This window comes from Phocoena phocoena, chromosome 13 (assembly GCF_963924675.1).
Source record: "Phocoena phocoena chromosome 13, mPhoPho1.1, whole genome shotgun sequence".
Taxonomy (NCBI): Eukaryota; Metazoa; Chordata; class Mammalia; order Artiodactyla; family Phocoenidae; genus Phocoena; species Phocoena phocoena.
The window spans coordinates 50,991,034-51,007,787 of record NC_089231.1 but is presented as its reverse complement, the minus strand read 5'-3'; the positions used below and the strand labels follow the sequence as shown (position 1 = coordinate 51,007,787).

The window sequence follows — 16,754 nt, the reverse complement described above, 5'->3', positions numbered from 1 at the left end:
TGAATAAATTTTTTTCCAGTTTTTTTTAAAGCTAATTTCAGATTAATAGAAGAGTTACCAAAAACAGTTCAGAGGGTTCCTATGAACCTTTCACTCAGCTTATAAAAGTTTTGAGAAAATTCTTTGTTAAGTGATACCATAATTAAGTGAATTATTGTAATTGAGTGAAAAGAGGAAGTTTTGCAGAAAATTCAGACCCGTTTCCTGCTTGAATACTTTACCTTCCCAGATAAAATACTATATCTGCCTTCTTCAGATCTGTTTTATTAGAAGCAGTAATTTATAATGTAGGTTAGCAATCAAAAGAACAGTCTAAGTGAAACTCTTAAGTAGATAATCTGAATTGAAAATTAGTTAAAATTCTTGCTAAATATCTCATTTTCTTACTGTGAGTAAAACGGTCATAATTTTTAATTTAGTGCAAAGGTGGTTTTATAGTGGCTTAAATGAGCACAACTTCTGCTATGACAATAGTCAAAGCATTGAGTATACATCTATCTTGATTATGTTTTCCTTGTGCTTTTTAAAGTGACAGCCCACAGGATGAGACCTTAACCAAAGATACATAACAGCATGCTTTTGTTTGCTCAGTCCATGGCAAAAACTTGATCAAGCAAATTTCGTGATAAAAATTCACAACTGTTGGGCTTCCCTGGTGGCACAGTGGTTGGGAGTCCGCCTGCCGATGCAGGGGACACGGGTTTGTGCCCTGATCCGGGAAGATCCCACATGCTGCGGAGCGGCTGGGCCTGTGAGCCATGGCCACTGAGCCTGCGTGTCCGGAGCCTCTGTTCCGCAGCGGGAGAGGCCACAACAGTGAGAGGCCCGCGTACCGCAAAAAAAAAAAAAAAAAAAAAAAAATTCACAACTGTTCAATTCATTTACTCCCCAAGAATATGAATCCTGTTTGGTGGATCCAAAATCCTTTGCAAATTGGTTTCACTTTAAAAATATATATATATATTCTTTTATAAGGTATAATTTTTAATTTCTATCTTTTTTTAAGTTTTTCACACTGAACATCCCAGAATTTCTTCTTACTTAACTTTTTTGGCAGTGCTGCACTGCTCTTTTGATCTCTACAAACTTCTGTTTCCTAGAGTATCCCCAAGACACTGTTTTCTTCCTCATACTCATTTTCTCTCATGCTTTTATTAAATTACCTCTGAAAATAAAACTCCAAATCTGTATCTCTAGTTTGACTTCTGCAATGAATCCCAGCCCTGTATTTCTTAGTTATCCTACTTTTGCGTCTCTTCAACAGCTTAAACTTAAGATATCTAAACCAAGTTCCATTTATTTCCTACCAAGTGAACTTTCAGACTTTTTTATTTTTCCCAGTCACTCAGGCATAGAATTTAGGACTTTCTGTCCATTTATTTCATTTTCTAGACACCCATATCACAAAATTCTACCTAGTCTTCCCTCATAGGAAGGAGTAGATTTTGGGCAGGATATCAAAAGCTCAGTTCTGGACATGTTAGTACCTACTAGATATTCAAGGGGAGGTGTTTGTAGGCAGTTGACATGTGTCAAGTTTGGACAGAAAATCCAGAATAAAAGAAAATGATTTAGTGGGCAGGAGGTGAACAGCAAGTAGATGGAGCTGAAAGTCATGGCACTGAGTGAGAACACCCAAGAATTGAATATAAATAGAAAAGAGGAGTATTTCAAGTTCTGACCTCTAGGGTATGGCAACTTTAAAAGGTCAGAGAAACAAAGAAGAAACCAGCAAAGGAAACTGAGAAGGAGGTGCAGCCTATGAAGTAGGAAGAACACGAGAGTAGGTGCTGTTCTGTAAGACAAGTGAAAAAGACGTTTCAGTGTATTCATTACTCCCAGCCTCATCCTTTCTCTTATGAACCTCAGACTTTATTCCAGTTATATACTGGACATCTTACAAGCACCTTAAAATTAATATATTCCAATTAGAAATCTTAATTTTTCTACCCATATTTGATCTTCCTCTGCCTTTCTGGGTTTCATTAAGCCTCAGTAACTATTCTCCCATTTACTAAAGATGGAAATGTTTGACTTCTTTCACCTGACCTTCATGCCCAGTCTAATACTCTGGCAGCAGTATCTCCAAAATATATTTCATAACACTTCACTTCTCTCCATCTCTGTTGCCTCTACCTGGTCTCAGCCACTCTGATCTCTACCTATTCTATTCCAGGCCTCCTAACTGATCTTTTTATGTATCTCTTATCTCTAGCCCAGTCTCTACAGAGAATTAAAAGTGATTTAGTTTAAATTTAAGTTGGATTGTATTCTTGCTTAAAAATCCTTCAATGAAAAGAAGATATTTGAATGGCCAATAAGCACATGAAAAGACGATCAACATTCTTGGACAGTCAGGGATGGCGATAACACTTCACACCCCCAGAAATGGTTAAAAAGATTGCTAACATCTAGCATTAGCAAGTGTGAAGAGCAGCTGGAACTCTCATGCATTGTTGGTAGAGTAGAAAATTGACTATACTTTGGAAAACAGTTCAGCAGGGGTTTTTTAACAGCTTTATTGAAGTTGTCAGTTTTTTGTAAGAGCTAAGCATATACCTGTGTTGTGACCCAGCAATTCCACTCCTAGGTATATACCCAAGAAAAATGAAAACATGTTCACAGAAAGATGTGTTCAAGAATGTTCATAGCAGTGCTATTTGTAATAGGTCAGAACTGGAAACAACCCAAATGTCCATCAGCAGGTGAATAAATTGTGGTATACTCATGATGGAATACTACTTCACAACAAAAAGGAGGGAACTACTAGACTCATCAACATGGATCAGTCTCCAAAACCTGTTGAGCTAGACAAATGCACAAGATGAAAAAGAATACGTACTATATAATCTCATTGATATGAAGCTCTAAAACAGACATAACTAAGCTATGGTGATAGAAATTAAATCAGTGATTGTTGGGGAGGGGAGAGACATAAGAGAACATTCTTTTGCATGAGAAACAATAGAATAGGAAACTTTCATGGGAATGTTCTCTGTCTCGATTTGGGTAGTAGCAGTTACACTGGAATATACATGTCAAAATTCATCATAGTATACTTAAAATCTGTGTATGTAAATTATGCCTCAATAAAGTAGATAATATTTAAAAGTATTCAGTGGCTTCCCACTGCACTTGCAATAAAATTCAAACTCCTCTTGGCCTCCAAGTCCCATCATGATCTGGTACCTGCCCACTCCCCCCACCCCACCCCCACCCCAGCCTCATCTTCCCCAACACTTCCCTTTTTTGCTAAATCTCAACCACACTATCCTCCTCTTACTTCTTATAATGTGCCAAACTTTTTGCCATCGAGGACCTTTACCTAGAACATTCCCCATTCATACCTCTTCTCACGGCTGACTTCTCTGTATTCATCAGTTATTACCTTACATGTTCAGGTAGCCTTAGCTGTCTGCTTGCTTAATGTCTGTTTCCCTCACTGCAATGTAAACTCCATGAGGACAGGAGACCTGGTCTCTCCTGTTCTACATTTTATGTCCAGAACTTAGCACAATGCTCAGTAAATTTTGATTATTTGAACAGATGATAGCAGTTAGCTATTTGAGTCTAGACAACTCGGGATTCACGTCCATGAGCTCTAGTTCTTATTTTGTCACCAATATTTTGATTAAATTTTAAAATATTTTTATTTCCTAGTTATCAGCTACCTTAAAGACACATAGAAATCAACGGGACTAATAAGTGAACAGATTAAAAGCCATGTTATTGTTGTTTGGTGCCAGATGATAATGGGCATCTGAGTAGTTCTTTTGAAGTCTTAAATACTTTTATAGTTATGATTTTTATCTCTTTAGCAATTCTTAGGTGAGATAATCAGCACTCTCCTTATTATGCAGATGAAAAAGAAAGGAAGGAATTAGTTATAGAAAATTTAAACTAATTGCCTAGGGACCAGAGTATGAAACCCAATAAAAATAGAAGTTTTGGTATATGTCCTTTTTTTCCCCAAAATGAATTATTTCTAAGTAAGTTCTACATTCAGTTTGTGGTATGATTGTTTTGTTTACAGCTCCTGGTGATAAACAAGATAAAGTCAAACAGAAAACATTTGTGGAGCCATATTTTAAAGATGATGAAAGGTAAGTTGGCCTTGGTTAATACCAGCAATGTGATTGAAAGTACCACAGAGCTATGTTTGTCAGAGGATCTCTGACCTATTAAAATTGCTACTTTGGTTAAAATAGAATCTATACCATTTACTTTATGACCATAACAAAAATGGAACTCAAGTATAAAAATGACAAATTTTTAAAATAAGGAAATTTTTTTACCACCACTATCCTGTTTTGGACAGTGATGACAGTTATTTTCTCTGCTTCATTATAACGTATTTTTATTCTTATCCTATTTTATTGTGAACTTTATTTGAACTTGAGGAATTTATTGAATACCATAACTTGTATATAGTATAGCCTTTGGGTGGCAGGCCTTAGGCTGTGCTTCAGAATTATTTTATGAGAATTTTTAAACTTAAAAGAAAAATTTAAGCATCTTGATTTTACACCATAATGCTGCTTTCTGCCTTTTATGCAAATATGCAAATTCTCTTTCAGTCATGTACTATTAATCCTAGAAGTGAATTAAGGCATAGCAGTTTATTCAAAAAAACTTTTTATCCTTTTTTTTCTTTAAGTTATGATATGGGCAAGTTCAGTCACTCAATAAGTAAAGTTATTGTTTATACTTTGGTCAAGAATTTAGAAATCTGACAGGCCAAGATAAATTTCTACTGTTGCCTGTAAGACTCTAATAGATAAGAGCTGTCATTTTGTTGCTAAATGATTAATTCTTTCCCTTTATTCACCAGTTTTCCAAAGAAATAGTACCCTAGCATCTCAAATGTGACTAGAGAGTGTCTTAAGTATGATTATGAACTAATGGATTTAAATGTTTGATGCATTTCAATCCATTGTATTTATCACCCTTATGATACTCAGATTGTCCCATCTTTGCCCAGCAGAAGCCTCTTTGAATGGACACTACTCTAGCTGTCTTTCATAGCTTCCTTGCTCTGGTATGAGAAGCTGTTCTAGGCTCCTGCCATAGGCTGGAATCTGTCATTTCTCCAGGAGCCCTAGTTTAACAGTATTTAGGCCGTAGTCTGACTGCTGGGGTTGCTCATTGCTCCAGTTAGCCATTGTTTCTGGACCTTTTAGGTGGACAGTGTTAGAAGTAAAGTTTTTGTCATTTTGTTTTTTAAGATAAACTACATGTGTTCATACTGATAGCTTCAATTCAAGTTCAGGACTACAGGATTTCTCTGTAACCTCCTCTGTTACATCTGTATCTAGTTCCCCGCTTACTGAAAATCCCACTTCTCAGTGCCACTAACATCATTCTTCATTTAACTTGATTCCACAGAACAGTCTCAGAATAATTCAAACTATCACGAATAACATGATTTATGAAAATGGTTTAAGACTTTTTTGAGTCTTTTTGTCCTTACGATGTATCCCATCAGAAAGGTACAGTCAAATCACTGTGTTTTCAGGTCACTTAGGATAATTATTTTCACTGTAGTTGTGCCACCAACCCAGTATCCATGTTTGTGTTATTTTGCTTTTGAGTTTTTAGAAATTGTTTCTTTTTATCTTTAATTCTTTCTTTAAAATTAAGGAAATTATGTATATGATACTAGAGGCTGTAAAACAGGGTATATTCAGAAGTCTGTCTTCTATTCTGAAGTCCCCTTCATTTTGGTAGCTTCCTATTCCTACACACATAACCATTTGTTAAAAATTTATGGTTTTCCATCCATTTTAAAAAGTAAAAGCAAATTTCTATCTATATATCTTGAAATTGATGTAGATGTAGATAATTGTACTCTCTCTTCTATACAAATGGTAGAATGCTATATATGCTTTTCTCTACTTTGCTTTTTTCATTTAAATATATGTCCTGGAAATCACTCATAGTAGTATACAGTGATATTCCTCATTTCTTTTTTTAATTTCATGGTATTTTGTTGTTTGTACCATAGCTTATTCCCTAGCAATGAGCATTTGGGTTGTCTACAGTTATGCTAGCATGCATAATGCTACAGTGAATAGCCTTGTGCATTCTCTTTTCAAATTTTTGCCTGTGCATCTTTGGAATAGATTCCTAGAAGTAAGATTGCAGAGTAAGAACTATCATTTCAGATGTTTCTAATACAGGTTCACTAACTTTTTTTTTTTTTTCTATTTTTGGCTGTGTCGGATCTTCATTGTGGCATACAGGCTTCTCTCTAGTTGTGGCGCACGGGCTCCAGAGTGTTTGGGCTCTAGATGAGACGTGCGGGCTCATTAGTTTTGGCACGGAGGCTTAGTTCCCCGACCAAGGATCGAGTCTGCGTCCCCCGCATTGGAAGGTGGATTCTTAACCATTGGACCACCAGGGAAGTCCCATAGGTTCACTAACTTTTAAAAAAATACATGAGTAGTTTTATTTATTCTAAAACCATTAGATAGCTGGAGATGCAGCACGTGGGTAAAGACGTAGGGCTAGTACAAGAAGCTTAGTAACCTTTTAGGTGATGCTTGATGTCTACTGCAACTGCCAGTCTACTAGTGGATTCCCTGCTGCGTTATAGTACACTACAGAAACAGAACAGATTCAGAGGAAAGGATATGGCTAAATTATATTCTATGTAAACCTAAGATTCCATAAACTATTTGAAAGAAAGTATAGTCATGGCAATATTTTTTTATCTGTTGTTTCTTGGTCTTTTTTAATTTACCGGTTGCTCCAGAGAGTTGTTGGATTTAAGCACAAAAAGGACCTATATAACCTGATACGTTTTGAAATAGAGCATTTAAAGCTTTTTTTTGAAGAACAGTACTTGCCCACTATCAAAATACCTCAAAGGAGTAGATGTGTTATCAACAGGTCATTTTAAAAGCCAGTTTTTGTGAGTCAGACTGTTTAAGTTCACTGGTGATGTTTCTATTATAAACAAATGTATATGGTGTTACATAAGTCCTCATTTACTTGTAAATTTGGAGTTTTCTATATTGGGCTTTTTAAAGTAGGATGCAGGTATATTAATAAAGAAATGTTCCATGCTTCCTGATTGCTTTTTCTTACCAAAGAACTATATACCTCATCAATCAATACTTCAGTGGCTTTGACCCTTCCTAGGTTTCCAGTGGTTCACAACAGAATCTTTGTTTTTAAGGACAAGCACAAATGATAATTGTGCCTAATAATTTGAAGAATTTAAGTAACAAAAGAAATTGTTGGAGAGAATAGTAAATGACATGCAAACAAATGAATTTGTTCTTTAGGGAGGAGTAGGTTAGCCCTGATTTATGGGTTTTTAGTACTAGAAACCGAGTTAACAGGCAGTATTCTCTCAGTTATGTTATAGAATAGCAATTCCTGAGTTTAATAATACAGCATTATGCTGTATTAATACAGCATTCCTTTACGATTAGGTTATTTTATATTTTACCTGAATTATTTTCAGCCAGCCAGAGGCAAAAATAGGAAGTAATAGTTATCTTTTTCAGTTAGAGAAAAATATCTATAAAAATACCTGATATGTAAAATACTATGTAATATGTAAAATACTTTATATTTCAGTGGAGAGTGAATGAAGACATGCTTGGGTTTTTTTTCACATTCTGAGGAAGCATTTCAAATAAAATGAATGAATGTTTTGGGATTATTTCTCCTCTGGATGCTCACCTTTGCTAATTTAAAACCTAAACCAAAGCTCTCTATAGTAACAGATAAATTTAATTCATTTTCCCCCCAGAGAGACTAGCTTACAAAATTTTCCTCATATTGAGGTAGTCCGGAAAAAAGAAGAAAGAAGAAAATTGCTTGGACACACATGTAAGGAATGTGAAATTGTAAGTACTAATGTAAACACTGTCATTTGGGTTTTTTTAAAGATGGCTTTATATACATGATTTAAAAATCACATATACAAACCGTTTTTGTATCTAGGAACAAGTTTGAGCCAGGAATAACAGAATGAATACATAGACTATACATACTGGCTGGGACCTGAGAGATATAGATGAAAACGAAAGCCCTCAATTTCTCTTAGATTCTCTAAGTGAATCTGGAGCCTAAGCAGTAGTTCTTATTTCCAGCTTAAGACATTTGTGCCATTTGTCTTTTCTATATTTATTTGTATATCTTTTAATTTTTTTACCTTGTGTTACGTTACAGCAGAGGCTCTAATACATATACTATTTGGGCGAAATTTTGACATTTTAGTTGGAAACTTGGCTATTTTATTTTTTACTTAAACACCAGCACTCTCAGGAAACGAGATGCACTCATAATTGTTTTTTCTAAATAACTGGTACAACCATAAGCTCTTCTTCCCCAAACATTTTCCTTTCTAAACAAAATGTGATGAATAGGCTCTACTTCATCCTTAAAACACAATTGTATTTTCCTTTTATACATTGGGTGTCTTGGACTAGATAATATATCTTGAAGTAGATTGTACTAATTGTCCTCTTAATAAATAGTGCTAGGCAGGTTCTATGCCTTTTTGAAACTTACTGTTTTTATTTCTTCCCTTGCTATCCTTTAGCTCTTGGATCCCTGCTTCCAGCAATTTACTTCCCCTTTTAAATTTTCTTCTTAAAAACTATGGCTAGAGAATTTGATAACCAAGCACATTAAAGTTATGTATGAATAGGTTACAGTGCCGGTAAGCATTTGGTGAGAAAAATGCTGTCATATACTAACAGTGGGAGTGTAAATTGAGATCACTATTTTGGAAAGCAGTTTGCCGATACAAGCAAAACCTCCTCCTGTATCATGAGTTTTCATAACACGAATGTATCATGATTTCTTGATTAAGGAATATGGTCTATGCTAAATAAACCTCCAGTTTTTAATTCTAAGTGGAACTATTACTACCAGTGAGAAAAAAGCTCTTTTGCTGGAAACACTGTTAATTTGCTTTCCTTTTCTCAGGAATCATTTTTTGTGCTGTTATCCAGTCTCTGAAAACACTGTTTCATGCATTTTATTACATTTTTTCAGTTTTTTAAGGTAGAGAGTAATTCTGTTCCCTTTTACTCCCTCATGACCAGGAGTGAAAGTGCCCGTCCCATGTATTCAAAAATTGTCTATATGCTTACAATTACACTTCCTAAATTTTTCCCATTGCCTGTTCCACATGTGGAATATGCAACATACATGTGGCTAATAGTCACCTCAAATTTCACGTGTCCTAAAGCAAACACAGTTTCTATCTCCAATTGTCAAACCTTACCTCTGAGCCTCTTATGTGTCCATTCTTCTCTAGTTTAAACCGGAGATCTTGCAGTTACCTTTTTTCTTTCATATCTCAGTAATGGATCTATCAGCAAATCCTACTGATTGTACTTTCAACACAGCAATGAATGGTCTTTTTTCCAAATGATCTTTTTAGAATAAAAGTTAAATCATGTCACTTTTCTGCCCAAAATGCTTAGTTGTCTTCCTCTCAAAGAAATGGTATCAAAGCCCTTATCAAGGACAGCAGACTCCCACCCCACCTCCTCTCTGACTTTATCTTCTAACACTCTTCTGCTTGCTTGCTGCGTTAACAGCTACACTAGCCTACTGTTGTTTTCAAATATGTTGTAATTTGGTGGCAATGTTTCTCTAACACTGACTGATAACCATGATTCTCTAAGGGCAGTTCCCAGGCTAAGGTAACAAAGGCTTATATTCATGGCAATGAGAATGAAGGAAAAGATACCCTCCCCCAAAAAAGTTTCAGAGATACTCTAAAACCTTTAATTAATCTATGTAAAACAAAAATATATTAGAAACCTTTACTTCAAAAAAATTCTAATCCTAAGTCTGCCACTTTTAATAGGTGATATCTTTGGTGAATTATCACTTTGATTTTCAGTTCCTCAAGTGTAAAATGGAATTAGCTGGATTATGTGGTCCTATCATCTGTGTTCTATTAAACTTTACACTACTGCTTTATTTTCTTTAGATCTAGAGCTTGAAGACCGGTATAGTTTTCACATAAAAGTTTTATCTTTCTTTGCATGAAGTTCAGGTTCTTTATGATCACACTTGCAAAAAGTAATATGCCTTTGATCCTAATTGAAAGATCTAGTTTAAAAGGGGAAGTCGTGAAGCGTACAACATTCAAAGCTAAATTTTTATTTTAAAAAATTGTAGTGAAAGGAAAATTACTTCAAAACACACGTTATAGTCAAATAACAATTGAGAAATGTGCTATTCAGAGTGCAGGCCTTGGCCTTCTTGTTACTGGGCTGAGAAAGATGAAGAGTTTGCACCAGTATGTAAATCAGCTGTACCGCTAAGGACGCTGTAAAGTTCAGCTGGCATTTTTTTTTACTTGTAAGACTTTGCTGATGCAGGAAGCAGTATGTTTTTTTACATTGTGATACAGGCTCCTTTTCTTTATGGAGCAAACATTTCACAGACCAGCACTAATTATTAGTAGTAATTTATATAGTAATTTACTTAGAGATAGTATTACTATCAGTGAGAATTCAGTTTCCTTAGCATGCTGAATAAGTCTTCTTAGCTTCTACTTTATAACCAGTAAGCATAACACTCCATTTATTATTCCTAAGTGGAAAACTCACCAGTTTTATTATCAGTATTATGCAGATTTTCCAGCAGAAGAAAGAGAAAAGAAGTTGGCTTCCTGCTCAAGACACCGATTTCGCTACATTCCACCCAACACACCAGAGAATTTCTGGGAAGTTGGTTTTCCTTCCACTCAGACTTGTATGGAAAGAGGTGAGAATACAGATTGTAACATTTTGGAACCTTTTCTTTTTTAAATACTGTGTATACCCGAGTCTAAACACTAAACTTTTTCTCCATGATCCTCTACCTTCTGCTGTAAGTTGGGTGCCAGTTTTGTGACATAAATACAATTTTGTAAAGATAAAGGCTTAACTTTCAACTTTTCAAATAACTTCATTGGAATCATAGATTGTTTATAAGCACTTTAATGGAGTTGTGTATGCATTATCCTCCTTTATCATTCAAATTTCAGAAAGTAATTTGTTTTATCCAGTCATCAAAATGACTTCTCATAACTTTACATAAGTTGCCAGCAAAGTTATATCGTTGAAAGCATCTTTTTTTTTTTAAAGAGACTACCCTGAATTTTAGATGTTAAAACCTCACTATTCAGAATGCTAACTATTTATACAACATATTTGAGTAAAAAGGACTTTTGTTTGTTTGGGAGACTGTTGACATGCAACTAGCCCCTTCAGATACAGCACTTACATTTAATGTAATTTGAGAACGTATGCAGCTTTAAAGCTCCAGATATTTAGAGAAAAGTTTTTCTAAAAGATGCAAAGTCTCTTACAGCTATTACCATACTTCCACTTTCCCCATTAACAAGTCCTCTTTGACATGATGTCTCTGCTTGGTCATCAAATAAAATTAGACAGTCTGGATAGAGCCTGTGCTTGTACCCCTAATACGGCCTAGGGGTATGGCAGAGCAGAATCCTCCCCTGAAAACTACGTGAAAGGAGACACCTTAGGAGAATCGAATAGTCTGAAGAATATAGGGACATGTCATCTCAACAAGTAGCTACTGAAAAAAGTCTTTTTGATAAGCACCTGGAATTTATCATAATAGTAAAAAGTTCATGTTTACCATTTGTCCCCATTTGCAACCAACAGGAGGCAGAATAGGAAAGTGCTTAAGTGCTCTGGTTCTGGAGTTAGATCTTGGGCAGGGCGCCAGCTTTCCTACTTCCTAGCTTTGGGAACTTGAGCGAGTTATCAAACTTCCCTGGGTCTCCTTTAGCTCAGCTGTGAAATAGGCGTGGTGGAAGCTGCTGCAGAGGAGTGAGAGTGTTATCCTAGATAATGTATACAGCACATCTGATAAATGTTTGCTATTGTTTTTAGTATAAATGAGAAAATTGATGCTAGGTAGTGAAATCATTAATCAACACGACCAGTTAATAGAAAAATCATGTGAACTTAAAAGGCATTAAATGAGACAGATGTTTACTGGATATATGCTGAAATATGTTGCAGATATTGTCTTCTAAATTTGTGATTTATTTTTAAGGTTACATTAAAGAAGACCTTGATCCTTGTCCTCGTCCAAAAAGACGGCAGCCTTACAATGCAATATTTTCTCCAAAAGGCAAAGAGCAGAAGACATAAATGTTGAAGCAAGAACAGGAGAGACGACAATATTCTTTTTATTTATAGTTAAAGTTGGTATTAAACATTGATTTTTTTGATCTTCTGAACTGATTTATAAATCATTTTTCTATTGAAAATGTTTTGAAATAGCATTTACCCATCACACAGATGACTATTTAAAAATGGATAAGTTTATGTCGTATTTTCTTGCTTTTGCACCTTTAAAATAATAAGGTGCTTTTATTTTGCACTCTAAGTTAAAAGTTGTTTATTACTTTATTTGGTAATACCTAATTACAGTTTTGAAAATATGATAGTTGTAGTCTGATTTGTTGCCTTTCGGGTCTTTTATTCCATCTTCCCTTGGTATTCACATTCAGCAGTGACTTCATGTTAACATAGATTTTTATTCTCTTAATCAAGTTGCTCTTACGTAGGTCATTCCAATGTCTGGCGTTCATGTCTTTTAAAAGGCTAAATTTTAACAATCCTTTTTAACTTTCCAGCTTCTTTCTTTCATTGACTTGAAATGAACTACTCAGTAGTGAATTCCTTTCAAGGTGACTACAAATATCTTTTCCTTTGCCACGTACTAAAAATTAATTTATCAGGTGTAGATACAAACACCTGATCATACTATTCCAGCTCTTCACATGTTTTCATCATACTTGTTCTTCCTAGTGCAGTTTTCAAACAATTTGAGTTCTTCTCCGCCCACATGTTCAAATTCAGTTAGTTGTATTTCTCTGGATTGACTAATGTTATGAACTTCCAATTTGTGAACAAAAATAGATTTCTCTATTTAGCAACTTTCTACTCCTCTGGAACCTAGTGTCTGAGTCATCAAGATGAGTGACCACATCTGTGTCACCTTTTCTAGTGGCATTTTATCAGTGTCTTCTGTATTCCTTTAATCCAGATCTTGACAGTATTACGTAAGCAGGAGTACATGACACACTGAATGGAATGCCTCACCAAAATCTAAATAAATAATCTAAATAACCTTATAGATACAACCTTTACTTCTCAGAGTTTTTAAAAATCTCTTTAGTCTCATCTTCCTCATTGATCAAGGTTTTCATGAATAAATGACATCAGTTTTATGTTTTCACAGAGGGGATTGGAAAAGAAATCACTTATATTTAGTATCTACATTTATGTTAGACCCTCTCTGTACATTGTTTGGCTCTGAATGTGATTCTCAATTTTTTTTTTAATGGACCTATCATAGCTTCTGTTCAGCACTTTTCTTCCCTTCCCAAATTGTTTATCCTATGTTTGAGTTTTTTGTTCTCTGCTGGCAGTCAACTAGTCTTCCCCAAATAATAGCCATTCATTGGTCACTTAGTATATGCCAGAAACCGTCTTACACTCTTCACATAGATTTTTCTCTTTTAATCTTCAAATAATTTTGTGAATTTATGTATCAGCTTAACACTAAGCTGCAAAAAAATAGATCCAAAAAAGATTAAACAACAAATGACTAGTTTTCTTTTTCTCACATTAGAATGTCTGGAGATGGGCAGTCCAAAGCTGGTCTATGCCCTCGTAAACCCAGATTTCTTCTAGCTTTCTGCTTTCATATTTTGTACGTGGCCTTCATCCTTGTGACTATTAAATAGTTATGCCACCTCTGGAATCATGTCCATGTTCTAGCCAGGTAGAAGGGAAAAGAAAAAGGCACATGTCATTTGTTTTTGTCCTTCTTTAAAAAGTTTTCCAGAAGGCCCCTCCCAGTAACCTTCCCTGTGTCTCAATGGCCAGAATAGCCACTGAGAGACACCTGGATTGGAACAGGGCGCCACAGGATGTGCAGTTAGAGCTGTATATCGCCAGTGATCTGTTTCTTTTTTTTTAAAAAGGTAGCCTAGGGTTTCCCTGGTGGCGCAGTGGTTGAGGGTCCGCCTGCCGATGCAGGGGACACGGGTTCGTGCCCCGGTCCTGGAAGATCCCACATGCCGTGGAGCGGCTGGGCCCGTGCGCCATGGCCGCTGAGCCTGCGCGTCCGCCTGTGCTCCACAACGGGAGAGGCCCCAACAGTGAGAGGCCCGTGTACCGCAAAAAAAAAAAAAAGGGGTAGCCTAAGCGGAGACAAGAGATTGTCTACCTGATAGTGGCTTGACAGAAATCCAACCCTTTAGGCAGCATTTTTCATTTTTCCTCAGTAACCCTGTGAGGTTGGGTAAACTGAGGTCTCTCCATCTGCTAGTTGACCAGCTCTACCTTTAAATGAAGTAATAGACACTTTTTAAAAACACTTGAGTTAGACAGATGCATTTAAACACAGAACTGCAGTTTGTGATTTAAGAAGATATATGAAAGGGCTTCTTCATTTGTAAAGCATTATATATGTTAGACAGTATTTTCATGCACATATGTATCAATCACTGTATGTAGTTACATATAGTTTCAGGTTGCCTGTGAGCTTTCTAAAGTTGAAGACCTGTGATTTAAACTTTGAAAGCATGCAGAACCGCAACATCAGCACTTCACATTGGATTAACACCTTTCCTGCCTTTGACAGACAGGCATCCCGATTAAATCATTTGAAACGTAAGGTTGTCAGAGGCAACAGTCTGAATGAGTTAATCATAGGTATCCAAATGTATACAGAAGATACAACATGCTACCTTGAGAAAAGAACAAATGAAGCAGAAGAATATTCTTAACACCTCTCACGTAGTGAAAAATTTCCCAAAGTCCAACTGGAAAGGCAGCTTAACATATTAGTAACTCGATTTAAAATTGCATCTAGCATATGTATTAAAAAACTTACAGAGAATATTCTTAGGCCCTCTAAAATAAGTCTGAAAAGATTCTTGCCCAGATCGTCTTTAATTTATAATCTAGTTGTCAAAAAGGAATAGTGTTACGTAAACCAAATAACACTAGTACGTTTACTTAAACCTTTATCAAGCACTTTTATCTTTGCCAGGTATAATACAAGTATCAGAATCAGGCCAATTTTGACAAGTTTATTCCAAAGGGGCAAGCTTTTAAAGAACCTAAGAATCTTATTCACTTGTTCCTGGCATCTTAACAAGCATGAGTTTAATTTTGAAAACTGCCACTTCAGAGATAAGCATTTAAAATATCTCAGGTTTTACCACTGTCTATTCTCAGCAAGGCTAGCAGTTTAAGAGACATCTCAAAATCTTTCTCTTTGCTGAGCTGATGTTGTTAGAATGGTTCCTTGGAAAACTGAAGTGTCCTTACACTTGAATCCTTTAGTGTGCATTTAAGGAATTAGTGAAGCAGTTGTCTACTGTCAAACCAGCAGAGGCCACAAGAGAGCTATTTTGAGAATAATCAGTGGAAACTAGGGGCTGAATAGGACTATCATAAAAGAAAATTTGTAGGATAAGTAGGATATAAGTTGGAAACCTTTGGTACAGTCATGAGAGCTCACTCAGCAAAAACAAGCTTTCAACATAGCTATTGTTGGAATAAAACAAATGGCAGCGGCCATAATTCATGGTCCTGAGAAAAAAGATAAGAAACATGGACTTTTATACTGGGCATTTAGGGATACAAAGAGATGTGTGAAATCTATTACCCAGTGGGAGACCAGACATAAACACACAAAGATGCCTGAGAGGTCAAAGAAGCTTGGACTGAGTGCCAAAGAAATACTAACGATAATTAGATCTTGAACTGTGCCTCTGGATGAGTTATCCTACACAAGGGACAACACAGTCTAAGTTGGAAATGAACCTGAATGTGAAAATGCTAAAACACTAAGAAGGAGTGCTAGACATCACTTGGTTCCGGCCCCTCCCTTCGTAATGAGGAAACAAGCCAAAAGAGAGTGACTTGCCAAGGTCCAACAGGCTGGAACTAGACTGTAGTCTGGGACCTCAGTCTGGTGCTCTTTCCCCTTCCTAGGTGCCAGAAAGCATACTTCCTACAGGTGTATTGGGTTGGCCAAGAACGTTCGTTCATAAGCTGCTACAGAAGAAACCCGAACAAACTTTTTGGCCAATCCAATATTACAGTTGGAGAGTAGGGCTATGCGGTATTAGTAAGAGAGACAATAAACTTGTGTTTTAAAGGCAAGACTGAAGGGTTTGGACTTGAGTCTGTAGGCTTGTGGTTTTCAAACCATTAGTAGAAGATCCCTTTATTCAAATTAAATCTGTCTACAGAGAACCTCGATATCTTAAATGCACACATTTATGTTAAAAATTTAAACTTGTCACCATATAAATCGAATCAGTAAGGCTAGATAAATTCAAATTTCTGAGATGAGTTATAGGTGGTAGGTTACATCAGCCTCAGCATCCATGATGATATATTAGTCAAATGCTTGCTGTGCCCCCAATTCAATTAGAGTATCTGGAGGTAAGGGCTCAGTATTGTTGTTTTTGTTTTTAAAAGTTCCTTAGACGATTGTGGTGTGCAGCCACATCTGAGAACCACTGCCCTAAGTCATTGTTACAGGCTAGCTCGATGGTATTTGAACTTTAGTGTACATCAGAATCACCTGGAAGACTTATTAAATCAGATTGCTGGACCCCAAAGTGAGAAGGGGCCCCAAATCTACTTTTTCACATGTGATACTAATGCTGCTAGTACAGTAACCACAAGTACTTAATCATAAAAGTCACCTGGATGCTTGATAGA

General features: G+C 36.0%; 1 protein-coding gene across 1 annotated transcript in view; it reads left to right on the top strand.

Annotated features, from left to right (window-relative positions):
* The window catches only part of RBBP8 (RB binding protein 8, endonuclease), a 77,678-nt gene extending 65,529 nt beyond the window's left edge, over positions 1–12,149 (top strand). Inside the window, exons 15-18 of the mRNA XM_065889342.1 lie at positions 4,034–4,103; positions 7,763–7,859; positions 10,605–10,746; positions 12,052–12,149. Of these exons, the coding sequence (XP_065745414.1) occupies positions 4,034–4,103; positions 7,763–7,859; positions 10,605–10,746; positions 12,052–12,149 (407 nt within the window). The remainder of the gene's footprint in view (positions 1–4,033; positions 4,104–7,762; positions 7,860–10,604; positions 10,747–12,051) is intronic.
* The last annotated feature ends 4,605 nt before the right edge of the window (positions 12,150–16,754 follow it).